The sequence below is a fragment of the Chiloscyllium plagiosum genome, chromosome 16 (genome assembly GCF_004010195.1).
Source record: "Chiloscyllium plagiosum isolate BGI_BamShark_2017 chromosome 16, ASM401019v2, whole genome shotgun sequence".
NCBI classification, from domain to species: domain Eukaryota; kingdom Metazoa; phylum Chordata; class Chondrichthyes; order Orectolobiformes; family Hemiscylliidae; genus Chiloscyllium; species Chiloscyllium plagiosum.
The window spans coordinates 23,732,286-23,747,663 of NC_057725.1; the positions used below are offsets into that span (position 1 = coordinate 23,732,286).

Here is a 15,378-nt window from a genome sequence, read left to right on the forward strand (position 1 = left end):
AGACAGCAAATGATCTAATTTTTCTGCTATTGACCAAAGAAATTTTGAGTATTTCAGTGAGAAAGCTTTGCTCTTCTTTGAGAAAGGGCATAGGATTCCCTACACCCATCAGCTGATGGGACCTCACTTCTATTACATTGAAAAGGAGAATAGAATGCTTTTCACCAATTGTCTGGATGCTGTTGATTGCATGGCTCAAAATTTAATTTCAAGGATGGCAAAGATGAAAACAAATATTCATCTAGTGCACATTCTAAGCAAGCCTGTCTCCAGGTGTTATTGTCACATTGCCTTTTCATTGATATTTTATCCCAAAGCACTACTGTAAACTTGGCCCTTATAAACAATACAATAGTGGAGCTTTCAGACATCAACAGTGATTACTTTACCAGATCAGAGTCTCCACAGTATTCAGGGAACTTTACTTACATTTTTAAATAACCAGGAATGACATATTAATCTTAAAATTGCTCACATTTTAGCCAATTGATGTAGTGTAAAGATGAAACCAAATGGTCATTTTAAAAAGAAGTCCAAGATCTCGCCCAGAACCTAACACTCCACAAGAAGTCTATTCTGAGCTTGTGCAACTTTGTACTTATTAGTTGAGGGAATTCTGTAATAATTTTAACAATGTCATTTTGAATTCATGTCTGTTTCTGAAAACAGTATTTTGTGTGAAAGACATGACTTCAGGTTGAGGCTTTGCCATAAGACAACATGTCATCTATCAACATGACATTAGCAATAAGGTGATGGATTTCCTTGTGGCAGTGTACTTTACAACAGGCTTTAAGCCAGCTACTGGGTACACAAATTTAATTCACTGTAAAACACAGCAGTTATGACTTGAAGTCTAGCTATTGTTCTCACTTTCTATTTTTCTCACAAATCTGTATTAACATATCTTAATTGAGCATTTTTTTTTGTGGAAAAAATACTACCTAGTAAACTACCAAGTGCTGACCCATTCACTGAAATCCATAACAACTTTAGTCAGTACGTGCTGTGGCAGAATAATGAAAAACAGATTAATTATCTGCAACCCAAATATCTCCCTACATAGTTATCCACTAGAATTTTCATGGGACAAATGCTGCCTGAGATTATTTCATCTATGTCTGCCATCTCAGGGAGCTCCAAAAAAAACTTCACAACCATTGAAAACTTTTGAAGTGTCTTATTATGTATGGAAATCCATAATTTGTGCACAGAAAGACCCCACAAGCAGCAATGAGATAAGTAACAATGAGATAAGTAACCAATTAAATTTTGTGATGGTGTTCTTCGAAGGATAAACATGTCCAACAAGCCGTGAGAACTCCATCTCTTTGAATAATGGAATAGAGTTCTTAAATCTCCACCTGAGAGGGACTCCATTTAATATCTCTCTCAAGTTGTTCATGGCTCATTAAACTATGGTAGTCTCAACATCAAGAAGAGTAATTCACATGATATAACATTGGTGTTATGGGAGATAAGCAAGATTAACATGTAACAGATTCATTCTTAACTGAACCGCCAGGTCAGTCTTGAAAATTGATGCTGAGAATGTCTATCCATATGCACCAAATTCTAAATGCTTCTATGTTATTGAGCTTGTCCATGGAGCTTGCAGACGCTCTGCTGAGAGATGAACTATAATATAACTGATTAATAAAATTGCCACAGCGCATCAATTCCAGATATATGCTAGACTATTAATTAAATTCACCATAAAGCTTGATTTCAGATAATAAATGTGAAATATTTATCCTGGGGAAAGAATCTGTCACCTACAGCAAACACTCAAGACTTCATTGAGAATTCAAGGAATCCCAGAAGTATTCGAATTCCTGATTCGCGTGGACTTTATGCTGACAGCCTTATACAAGAAACTCTTAACAGCCCTAAAGACAAGTTTTTAAACTCTAAAGCCACCAAACACAAATTTATCCTTAAACTCTAATAATGTCGTTTGAGTTCACAAATAGAGTCTCAACATTCTGAACTAATTTTCCATCAGCACAATAAAAATCAATCCAAACATTTTTATACATATGCATATATGTGGAACACAATGAAAATATAAAAACATAATGCACTGAAACACTTGTTTTTATTCACTCTGACCAACATTTATTACCAATCCCTATTTGCCCTTGAGAATCATAGAATCCCTTCAGTGTGGAAGCAGGCCATTCACCTCATTGACTTCACACCACTCCTCCGAAGAGCATCCTACCCAGACTCACCCCCCACCCTATCCTTGTAACCTTGTATTTCCATGCCTAATACACCTAACCTGCACACCTTTATACATTATCAGCAGTTTAGCATCCTCAGTTCACCTAAACTACGTAACTTTGGGCTGAGAAAGGAAACCGGAGCACCTGGAGAAGATCCATGCAGACACTGAGACAATGTGCAAACTCACAGACAGTGATGGTGATGAGTTGCCTTCTTGAACCACTTTGTCTATATACTGTAGGTTGATCTACAATACCCTGAGGGAGGAAATTCCAGAATTTTATGACCCAGCAACTGTGAAGGAATGGTGATATTTTTCCAAGTCCTCATGGTGAATGGCTTGGAGGAGACCTTGTAGGTGCTGGTGTTCCCATGTATCTGCTGCGCTTATCCTTCTAGATGGACATGGTATTGGGCTTGGAAGGTGCTGTCTAAGGATTTTTGGTGAATTTCTGCAGTGCATCTTGTAGGTAATACTGCTACTACTCAACATCAGTGGCAGAGGGCGTGGATTATTGTGGATCTGATGCCAATCAAATGTGCTACTTTGCCCTGGATGGTGACAAGTTTCCTGAATGTTGTTGAGCTGCACGCATCTAGGCAACTGGCAAGTATTCCATCACACTCCAGACTTGTACTTTGCGGCAAGATGGTGGACAGGATTTGGGGAGTCGGGAGGTGAATTACTTGCTGCAGTATCCCTAGCCTCTGACCTGCTCTTGTAGTCACTGTGTTCCTGTAGTGAATCTAGTTGAGTTTCTGGTCAATGGTAATCCCAAGGAGGATGATAGTGCAGGATTTAGGGATGGTAACACCATTGAATGTCAAGGGGCAGTGGTTAGATTGTTTCTTATTGGTGATGGTGATTGCCAGGCGTTTGTGTGGCACAACTGTTATTTGCTACCTGTCAGCCAAAGCCTGAATATTGTCCAGATCTTGTTCCATTTCAACAGTGTATAAGGAGTCATGAATGGTGCTGAACATTGTGCAGTCATCAGTGAACATCCCCACTTCTGACCTTACGATGGAGGGAAAGGTTTTTTTGATAAAAAAGAACAGATTTGTACTTGCATAATGCTTTTCCAGTCTTCATCATGATCTCATCTACTTCACAATTAATGAGGTGATTGATCTGTAGTCCCAATTATTATGTCTCTTTATTTGCCTTAATTTTTTCTTGAATTATTTTGGGGCATTTTCCTACATTCAAGTTGCAATTTAAGTGCATTTGTCATATAGACAAATACAACAGAAAGTTTGCACACAGCTGAGTCCTGAAGCAACAATGAGGTAAGGGATACATGCTGGCCACAACACAATGTGACCTCTCCAGCTCTTGAACAATACTGTGGAATCTTATACATTTACCAGAGAGCAGTCAGGACCTTGGTTTTCTATCTCATTCCAGCTGTTCATTGCACATTATATTATCATGACCTCTACATCGAGAAAGTAGAATGCTTACTGATGTATTACATTGGGCATTCTAGAAACAAGCAATTAAATAATGGTTGCAATATAGACAGAGGTTATTTGGCTTGTCATGTCTGTGCCAGTTCTCTGCAAGAGCATCTTAAACTGTTGTATTTCCCTGCCCTATCCCGATGGACCTACAAATTATTTCCCTTCAGGTGTTTATTCAGTTTTGCCACAACTGAATATGTTTCCACCAGATCCTAGGGCAGTGCATTCCAGATGCTAACCACTTACTGTATCACCTCATGTTTTAATTCATGTCACTGTTAATTCTTTTACCAATTATCTTAAATTGATGACCCCTCATTCTCGAACCTTTTGTCAATGGAATAGTTTTAGGTATGCCAATCACTTCTTCAGAAAGCAATTTCTAATCCTTCCAATATTTTTGTCTTTCTCTTTAGGCTTTTATTTTATTTCCTTGCTATCTTCCCTATTACGTCCATGTTTTGAAATTTGTTGCAATGAATTGTCATCTTTTTTTAATATGTGTATCAATACTGCCTAGATCAGAAAATAAAATCTTCAGAAGGGTCTTAGATTGCCACTGCTGGAATCATAGGAGTTTATTCTGATTTTCTGGCGCAATAAAAAGGGCTTTGGCACATTTAGTCAAACATGAAGTGGCCTTATTTTGCAACAGTGGATGAGACACGATGTCCAGATAAATGATGCACCATTTTTAGGAAGGACTTCGCAGAACAGTAATGACACCTCTATTCAATGGACTTTGCCATTAAACTTAACTTTCCTGGAACTTCAGCAATTACCTTCAGCTGTTTTAAGCAAGCAATTCACATTTGTCTGACTCACCTTAACTATTATCAGCACATGTCCTCTGACACTCAGACCAGGTGCGCCCATCTTTTGAGCAAGGGCTGCTGAGCTATCCACATAACTTGCGCTACGACATGCTCCAAAAAATGTGGGACCAACAATCACCTTAGCCAATCTTCCATCTCTATCACATGGCCCTCAAACAGCAGAGGCAACAAAAGCAATGCTGCTAAAAATGTTAACTTCAAAGGCCTCAAAAGTCCCACCAATACAACCCTTTTTGGCCAGCACCGCACTGACTACCACTTAATGTCCTGCCACCAGGGCTACAATGTGCCTGATGATTACTGATTAACCCATAAGTCCACAAGCAGAATGCACAGTTTCTTCAGCAATATCAAGATAATTTATGGTCCACTCATTAATGGATAGGCACAGATGGAGGAAAGTTCATAAACGATAGGTCACTTCTCCATTTTTGACTTAGATTCTGTCTTCACCATGCCCAAATTCAGATTGTATTTTTCAGTGCCCTATCGGCTCAATCTTAGTACTACCCCAAACCGGAGACAAATTGAAAATTCCACTCCACAGTTGAAAAGTAACAAGGCATTGAGCAGATGAAATCCTGCAAAAATTGTAAAACATGGTGGCAATGCATGCACCCAGCACTTCTGCCAAACCGTGTATCCTTCATCTGAGAAGAGGAGTGCATGCAGAGGAATGAAATCACATAAAAACTAATCATGACGATAAATAAAAAGGAAGACCAGTCCAGTTGTGGAACTACAGAACAGTCTCTCTTTTGTCTGGCACAGGGAAGATTTTTGCAGGGATCCTCAATAATCATTTCTGCCCAGTGGGTGAAGAACTCCATCCAATGTCTCTGTGCATTTTTTTTTGTCCATCAAGAGACACTGTAGACATGCTCCTGACTATGCAGCCAATACAAGGTATGGCACTAACCACTCTGTGTATGCTTTTCAATCCCACAAAAACCTTTAACTCTGTCATTTTCAAATGCTTATGGAATATCCTCCTCAAATTTAGTTGCCCTCAGAAATTTGTTGAAAGCTTTATCTACTTCATGTTGAGACGCAAGCTGTGGTTCTCATCAATGAAAATAATATAGACCTTATTTCCATAAACATTTGAATAGAACCAGACTTGGGCAGCAGCACTCCCCATGATCTCAAATATTTTCAAGACAGCAGGTTTAACGCCAGAGAAGCACTGGCTCTTCACAAAAACCTCCAAATCAAGTGGCAAAAGAAATGCAATTGCAGCATCTTCTCCTTCACCAAAATGCCTAGCCTTGAAGCATTAATCACTCAAAGTCACCTCTGCTTGGCAGGCCATATCCTTAGTATGGCTCTTACCAGACTCGTGAAGCAACTCTTCTACTTTGAACTAATCAGTAGGAGACTCCTACAAGAACCATAGAAATGCTGTAGTGATGTCCCTGCAGATATTATACTTCCCAGCCAACTTCGAGAGGCAATTTATTTGGGAAGACAATAAGCACATCAAGAAAATATGTCAAGAAACTGCAGAAGTGGCATCGGAAAGTGCACAGATCACTAAAAACATCATCTGCTCATCTTTTCAAATACCGAAGCACCAATCGATATGCATGGCTCAGCCTTCAAATCTTGTATTCATTGACCAATTGAGCTGATGTGGGTGCAAGTCGCCCTCAATTTCAAAGGATTGCCTAACAAAGTGATTAACTACATTTAAGAGTACCATCCACATTTGTCAGTAAATAGGTTTGTGTGTGGATCTTTGGATATAATTAAAGCCTGTTCTGCTGCAGGTTGAGTTTGTTACATAATTAAGTTCAGCAAGTCTTCGAAGAGAACAACAGTTTTGAAATATTTGTTAGTTTCTGTATGAAAAGAAGGAGACCAGCATTTGCAAGTTGTTTCTCATGACCATGAAACAAAGTTGTCCATGCAAGCAGGACTCGAGTATTGCTGAAAAAAAGACACATTTGATCGAAGTTAATCATCTTGCACTCATCAGGACAATTCTGAAGCATACTAATTCAAGAGGAAGACCAACATTCTTCTGCATGAGAGGAGAATGCTAATTGGTTGCAAGCAGACTCTCGTACATGCATTCCCATGGAGAATGCACCTATTAATGCTGATTGACAATATAATGTTTTATTTAAATTTTAAACCAGGCAGGTTGACTCTGATCGGACAAGGTATTTCCCTTGGAAATCAACCAGTCAATGGATGTCATCTATTTTGTAAAGTTGAAACAGTTGAAATGTCTGTAAATCTCTTCTTCAAGGAACAGGAGCAGGTACTCTTGTGTTAGTTGTGGTAGTGTACCTACTTCTGGGACAGGAGTCCTGGGTTCACAACTCACCTACTCCAGAGGGGTGTAATAACATCTTTGAACAGATTAGTTAGAAAATATCTGCAAGGAACTGGGACCTGTGTATTAATTTACTCAGCATCCATACATTCAAGGCTGTCATACTATGAACCTGACTGATAATCCTAAATTGGTTGTCATCTTGTTTTGGTCACTACATTATGGGTTTTCCAAGCTTGGACTGCTGGTCACTATTTTGCTTGTTGTGAATATCCCAGCCTGTAGGATGTACTTGGAAGTGTAAAACAGCTTCAATGTTTGTGCAACAAGTGAAGCCAACTGATTCGCACTACAACTATGCAGCAGCAATTCAAGTGGAGCTCACCACTAATAGGAATCTGCCGTTCTACTAATCATAAAAGTGAGTAATGTATGTGAATTTTGGTCCTAGTGTAATGACTTGTCGGTAGGCCATTTGATGGAAGATCGGTCAATCATATCACACAGCATATCCCTTTGGCATTTGCAACAAGCAAGGTACTGACCATACCGAAACAACCCATGATTGCAAACGTCAAAATGTAGTGTCTAACATTAGATGTGATTCAGCAATTGGACAACACTTTCTGGATAATCTTGAGTATGCAAAGAATTACATTGACAACCAGTTTAGGTTTTGAGAGTCAGGGTCATAGAGTGACGTATTTTGTGTTTTGGAGTCTACATACATTAATTCACAGGGGCTTAATTTTTGCAGACAGAATATGCACACAACAGCCCCTCTTTCAAGTCAACAAAATACATGACTTCCATTCCCTAGTTCATTTTTCCAATCAGTGTCAACCTTCCTGGTTTAAACTTTAACAAAGCCTGATAGTGAGCTAAATAAAAGCAAAATAGTGGAAATCTGAAACAAATATAGAAAATGTTAGAGAAATGCAGCAAGTCTGGCAAGGAGAGAAACAGAGTTATCGTTTTGAGTCCGGTGTGACTCTATCTCAGAACGTGGTAGTCAGTTGTCAATCAGTGTTAATGGTTAAATTCTCCATGGCAATGCCTCACCAGTCAGAGTCAATTAACCAACAACCAGCACTTCCTTTCCATGTGCTATAAATGTTTATTTTCCCAAAGCTTCAATATGTGTATTTTCTGAGCCAGTACCAGTGAATATTTCAACACACTTTACAGACAGTGAAGTAAATTTGAATTGTAGTCAGCATTGTAATGCAGGAAACACAGCAGGTAATAATCAGCACAGCAAACCCCTACCAACAATAATGTGATAATGATCAAATAATCTATTTCTATGATGTTGTTCAGGGACAACTATTGACCAGGACTCTGGGGATAACTGTTCTGCTCTTCAGAATAGTGCCATGTGATCTTTTATATTCATCCATGGAGGCTTGTACACCCCAGTTCATGTCTCATCTGAAAGACTGCATCTCCAGCATTGGAACAGTTCCTTAATACTATATAGGAGTGTCTGACTTGATTGAACTGTTCACTACGTTTAGCATGGTCTTGCTTTCCCCTTGATATTGGTAATATATTTTAAAGTATCATCCATTTATTTTTGGGCAGCAGAAGGTAAATTTATTTCAGACATACTGAATTATTATTATACAAGAATGAATTACTGCAGAGGCAATCCACTTCCCAAAACTTGCAGGTTTTCTACCAATCGTCCATCCTTCATTGAAAGCCCATAAAGATGGAGAATTGGATACAATGGGTAAAAATCAAGAATGGATATAGTTGAGTTATCCTGTATTTTCATATCCAGTCATTGCTGAGGTCAATATAGGGAGAATTTCTGTATGGCATCTAGCGTAGACTCTGCTCAACCTCAATGTGCTTAGATATAATTGCTCAGCATAAGAAAGAAAATATATGTCCTATATCCCGACACTGTCATTCCAATATTGTGTGCTCAGAACATGTACAACAAGTTACACAATAGCAACAAAGTGCCTTCTTGACCTTGATGGGTGCTTAATATGTGTAAAAAAAAATGTGAATGGTGATTGCATTGTGTTATTTGAGAGAGGTACTAAATAAACTGTTTAAATCCATTCTAAAATTAACTTAGTCACTTAAGATTCAGTTGATACTGCTGTTTGAGTGGCAGTGACTGCACTAATCCTAAGATGTTGAACTGTTTTGGTTCTCATGGGGTTTCATAGAAATTCAGCGAAAGTACTCTAATGTTCCTTACGAAGGGAAAAGACATTTTGGAGGCATGCCAACCAAATATTGTCGACATTTAATGAGTTCTTTAAGGACTTTTATTCTATACACAAATTATCTAGCTTTTTTAAAAGGCAGGAATTCAATGTATTGTCATGGTGACTATTGCCAAAGTCGGTGAGGAACAGATGTCTGGTTACTTTGAAAAATCTGCAACTAATCAAGGAGCTGCAAGGGTGAATAGCCAAGAAAAGTAGCAAGCAAATAGAAGAGAACCCTTTTGTTAGTTTTCAAATTAATTTTGTTTTGTTTCTTAAATATTCTGCATATAATAATCCATAAATAGTAAGCACATTTAAATTGTGTCAAAGGTTGAATGCAGTATTTTCGTCAGATTTCATCTATGCTGTGTGATGGCTACGAAGATGTCATTTGGTTAATATTAAAGTAAGCAAACTATATACTTTGTAAGCCTTAGCAATTTTACGCTGTCATAAAGTAATGTATTAATTTTAATATTTTGAAAGCAAACTTAAATATGACAATAATTGCTCAAATGTTTCCATTGAGTTTGCAGTCTTTCAAGGATGAACATTTCTATTTTGTTAATAACCAACTAGTTCCAAAAGCAGTACAGTAGATCTCTTTTGTGAAAAATAGTGAAACTTTCTGACTGTCTCAGTTAAACACTAAACTGCAGAGTGAGCTGTCATTAAGTGGAGTGAAGTTGGCGAGGGTTTTTATGAATCCGGTGTTACTCAGTTCCCAGAGTCCCTGCTGTGTAGTTGTTCCACTCTCCAAGAAGCCTGTTAAAGAGTCCCTGAGAGCATGTGTAAAGCCCTCAATGTTAATAGTTAATTGGATAGGATGGCAAGATGAGAGGACAGCTGAACATGTGGGCCTCTCAGTCTCAAGCACCAGTGGACTTTTAGTTTAATAATAGCAGCTGTTCACATTGTTGAATAACTTTGTTTTCTTCAGTTTCACAAATGATGAAAGGAAGAACGATTCCTCAGAACTGTGCCTTTTTATAGGAAAGCAGAGGGTACCCCTGCTGCTGCTACTCTGCCACTGCTTCAAAACGAAGTCACATGCTGTCACTCCTCCAATCATAGAAGTCTGTGTGGGACCCCTTTTAATGTATATTAACAGATTGTTTTATTTCCTTGCAATGGTTATTGCAAAGAAAACAAGTAGGAATACTTTCACCAGATAGCTTTCTTTATGACTGTTTACAAAGTTAAGCAGTAACACCAGATTACACAGTTCACTGGATGCTACTGTTTTTGCTTGATACATAAGGTATTTATTCTGTACAGTGTTGAGTAAGGTATTTATTCCATAATTATCTCACTCTGGAACCTGATGGGCATACGCTGATCTCATAATATTGGGTTTGAGTCAAATATCTTGTCTATTGTCTCTGATCATTAAGAAAGGTGTTCAGTTAACCTAGGTAGTCCATTATACTTGGCCTGTTGCCCTGTTATGATGGAATCTTAAGTCAATTTTCTGTACAGCATGTGGCAATCATTATCTAGAAAGGAGTAGATTTGTCCGTAGCTATTTTGAACTTCTGTCTGCTGTGGTATTCAGTCATTTAGAACAAAATATAAATGCTACTATATAGTGTTTGCTAAGTATTATAAATAAAATGTTTTTCTGCTACTTTACTGTGATCTAATTCTGCCTTATGTCAGTTATTAAAAGATGTATGATAATGTATGATATAGTTCAAATGTGCAAAGATTGGTGGCACTTTAAATTTGAATAATGTAAACTAACTCATTGTGAAGCACCATCTTTAATTTTTTGATATGTACAAAAATAAAACAGCATTTAAACAAATCATGTTGGAAACCAGACCTGGTGTTTCTGGGTCTACAGCTAAATGATGTAAGCCCAAATCAGTCAACTTCTCATCATAGTGTGGGAATAGAGTCATCTGTTCAGGCATATGGAATCTTTGGCTTCTATGTTACTCAATCTGCAGATTTCCTAATATCCAAGCCATTGGTATAACTGTTACGTACACAAAGGATGAAGGAGAAACCTCTGGATTTGCCCTGTTTAAAGATGCAAAAGCAGGGTATATAAATAAATATTACAAAATGTAATTTTTTGTGGAGGGTTTTGAGTTGTGTTGTCCATAACCATTTCAGTACCTTAGGAGTTAATGCATTCTTTCCACCGGTGGAACATCCAGGAGATTACGTGCCCCTTAAGTTCCACCTGATCTGATTCAGGATACAGGTCAAAACATTTTAATACACGTTTTTTTCCTCTTTCTCGTAATTATCTGAATGTCACTTTCTGGATGAGATCATACATTATCTTGCATATTTGTTTAAATGTAAATCACTAGAGATGTTGAATGTAGCCTAGATGAAAAGTTGGTTTATTTTGTCTTTGTTGTGCATTTTTTTTTCAACTTGCATAGATTAGTATTTTCACTATAAAAACAGCATGTGGCTTGTTTCACTGGCTCAAATGTGCATTGCAAAATAGAACTACTCAAATGTGCCTTGGATCCTTTTACCCACATCTGAAAGAGAAGAAGGAACATAAAAGCTCTTATCCACAAATGCACCACTTTATATTAATATTTAATTAGCAGGCAAATTGTACAGCATGGCTGAAAGCTTCAGAAGAGTTGTTAGTGCCACAATTGACCTAAAAGTTTAATAATAACTCACTCCATAGAGCAAATGCCAGTTCAGCATAGGGAAACACTGCAAGCCAATTCCTTTGAGATGAGAAAGCAAACCAAATGGCAGGCGAGAGTTCCTGGGATGGAACCTTCTGGAAAGCAAGGAGCTGGAGTAACTTTGAAGCCAGGCTTTATATGAAAACAGTGGGGAAAAAGCTGATCCCTCCTGCTCTGGGAGATGCTGGTTTAAGGCCAAAATCTCATGAAACAGAAGTGCAGTTAGATCCTGTAACAGAAGGCACTGGTAGCCCTAATAACCTGGCAAGCAAAGGAGGGGCAAAAAAAGGCTGCTTCTGGGGAAAAAAAATGAAGAAATGCTTCATAGTAACTGTAATTAAGAACACTGACTTGTATTTTTCCTGTGTCCAATATGCTCTTTGTATCCATCAAAATACAGAAAACTTGCATTACTGTCACGTCTGTGTATTATTAGTTTTCACATTCGGCTGACTTAGATGTCTTAATTATCATGCTCATCACTGAATTGGTATAAATCATTGTGGATAATAACATATTACTTAAAGAATTCTTGTGCAGAGATGAAATGATTTATTTAGAAAGTAGTGAATGAGTAACATGGTGGTATTAATGCCCTTTTTAACTTAATTAATAGCAACTTCATCATTTCACATATTGTTGGTAATTAGTCCCTGGAAACAGAATGTTGACTTAAGTATGAGCTTCATTGAAGGACTGGAGTGGATGTTTTCACTACGGCAAAAGGCTGTTTGTATTTGGAAACCCAAAAAGAGATTTAAACAATTTGTGAGGGTGATCGCTGGGAGATAATTAGTTAATTATTTAAAAAGCTATCAAACATAATTCTTCAAAATGGATAAAAATGCTGGAACACTGAAATAATAACAAGCAACAGTCTGGCCAGCAGAGGGAGCAGTCTTCTGTCTACCATTATATTCCCATCATTCTTCCCACCTGCCCCCTCTCCCAGCCAGTCTTCCATCTGGACCTAGGCCTGCCTGTCTGCTTCTGATGACAGGCTATAATTTTTCTCCCATCAACGTGCGGACACTTGGTACAGGATTAGCGTAAGCTCATTTGGAAGTTTCAGTATCTGTAGCCAGCACCTTCATTACAGGAGTCAGCTGTTCTTATTGCGTCTAAAATTTGAAACAGCTTTTGTGTCTTTATTTGCCTATATTAATGAAAAATTTTCATTTCTCCCTTTACTTCTCTGCTTTATGTTAAAACCTTGAATTTATAGGATTTAAATTATTGATTTTCACGACATTTAGATTGCATGTATGCTATTTATGGTGGCACCTTGACAGTAACTCACTGTGCATTTTATAGAATATTAAGAAATGGATGGTATTAATTGAAGTCGTGATTATGGCCTGCTTTAATTTTAACTCATTTCACATAGTTTGATAACATCATACAGAGATGAAGTTGTACACAACCCAAACATAGTCACAATGAACCGAATCAGTTACTCCTGATTGTTATATTGAGAATAATGGATATTCTGAAGAGAGTCAAGACTAATTCATTCGGCAGATTTTGATGTGAACCAAAAATGAATGTGACATTTAACAGGCAGCTTGTAACGTCATTAAATAATATACTAAACATGCTTCCATTGATTCAAGAGAAATTGACAACATTATGAAATTACTGCTAAATGCATAGAATGTTGATGGTGAATATGTTGTCTCCATGATTATGAAAGTGTACATCTGCAAAATGCCTCCAAAACAGAGGGGTATCATCTGATTCATAGATCTTCACAATGAGATGTTTTTTCCTTTACTGCATTATTATGTAATTACCTGTGGATTTACTAAGAAAATGCAACTAAGTACAATGTTTTTGCTATTAGAATGTTTTCAGTACTTACGCAGCACCCTGAATATTCATTGGTTGTTTACTGTACTTTCACCAATGATATCACACATTAAAAATCTAATTTTGTTTAAACACCTGGACTAATTTTGTCTAATGTTTGAAACACTGAATTCGTTCTACAACATCATTCAACATTTTTGTGGTTATTTCCTGTCCTTTTAGAGCCATCCAGGAAACCACTTAAAATTTGATAAAGACACGTCGCATCCAGAATGTGCTAAGACTTGTATGTATGTTACATGAATAATACAACAGCATTATTATGAAACTGAATAAAAAGGGCCAAAATGGGTTTGACCAATAAACATTTATCCACAAGTGAAATAATCTAAAATCCTGAAATAAGTTACTAACCATATGAACAGACACAATATATTCAGTTATGTGGGTTATTATTGAATAAGACAATTCCATTATCCTCTTTAGTTTGAATAACATTTGTGGAAAAAAGTCACAAATCCAGAGATTACGATATGAAAGTGTTGTTCCTTTTGTAGATTTACCTAATGCATGCCCTGTCTTAATACCTCTAACATCTTTCTCCTGTACAGGCTTATTCTCTCTCGGGAACATTGAGCTTGCCTTCTGCTCTATTCTTGGAACTCTCACCCTTCAGCTGGGCTTTGCCTCCTAATATTTTTTGCGCATGAGGCATCTCAGTGCCTCAGTGCCGATTGCCATCACTGCTGCCTCTAGCCCAGCCTCAGCAATACCATGTCCAATACTGCTTCATCCCCTGTACTGTAGGCCAACAACAGCTCACAAGTCCTTCATTGAAAATCAATTAATTCTCAAACAAATATGAAAGATGGAAAAGAGTGAAGAAGCAAGATTAATGGAGATAGCATAAGAATTGAGAAACATTCAGCAGTAATAAAAAAAAATGCAAAAAATCAAAAATACAAGCAATCTCTCTACGTAGAAAGACAGCACAAAATAAAACAAGAGAGCTAAGAAACAGATACGAATAACAAATATGATTAAAGGAATTTATGATGTCTTTGCATAGAAGGTTTTTTTTGGTGCACAATATCACGGGATCCACTAGTACAATTTCATTCTTTACATATAGTGCAACTATTTCACTTGATCCATCTCAAACTGTAATAATTTATTTCAGTGAAACAATGATGTTTCACTGCCTCTTATTAAAGCATAGTAAGAGACTAAAAGGGCATTGCCATTGCAGCTTCAACATCTTAAAGCATTTTCAGTTTATAAGTAATGTACAGCAGAAGATTTAACATGTGCAAAAATGTTATGCAATTCATAAAAATTCTGTGGAACCAAGCAGTGCAAAGATAACTAATATCAAAGAGAAAATATTTAGCATCATTGCAGCATGTAAATTTAAAATGATTACTCTTAAACTGTTTAATTGGTCTGCAAAAAAAATTGGAATAATTTAAGAAGATGAGAATAAATTCACATCACAATTAAATTATGGCAAAATATTTTTCCTGACATTTATTTTTAATATTAATTTGGTTACTTTCTTTCAGAGCAATGATACTGTTTGAAGATTTAATTTATATATTGTGCTAAAATCCCATATTTATTCTGCTGCTTTACTCGGACTGTTTTTAAAAGCTATTTAAGCTAATTTCCTTTTCTTTTTCAGAACAAAGCAATTATGGACCGTGTGGTAAAATTGTCTGATACAGTGATTGGTCTTGAATCATTTAATGTTTCTGAAAGAGAAAGCAATCCACTCTATAAGGACTATCACGGTAAGCCTAATCATGACCAAAGTACCCCAAGTGACTTATAGATATTTAGCAGTTTGCCCTCTAATTAGTTTG

At 37.1% G+C, this 15,378-nt stretch overlaps 1 protein-coding gene across 3 annotated transcripts in view; it reads left to right on the forward strand.

The window, feature by feature from the left end:
* The window catches only part of elp4 (elongator acetyltransferase complex subunit 4), a 274,712-nt gene that overhangs the window by 155,947 nt on the left and 103,387 nt on the right, over positions 1-15,378 (forward strand). For all 3 annotated transcript variants that reach the window (XM_043705557.1, XM_043705558.1, XM_043705559.1), the window contains one exon: positions 15,198-15,306. In XM_043705557.1, coding sequence (XP_043561492.1) covers positions 15,198-15,306 — 109 coding nt within the window. The remainder of the gene's footprint in view (positions 1-15,197; positions 15,307-15,378) is intronic.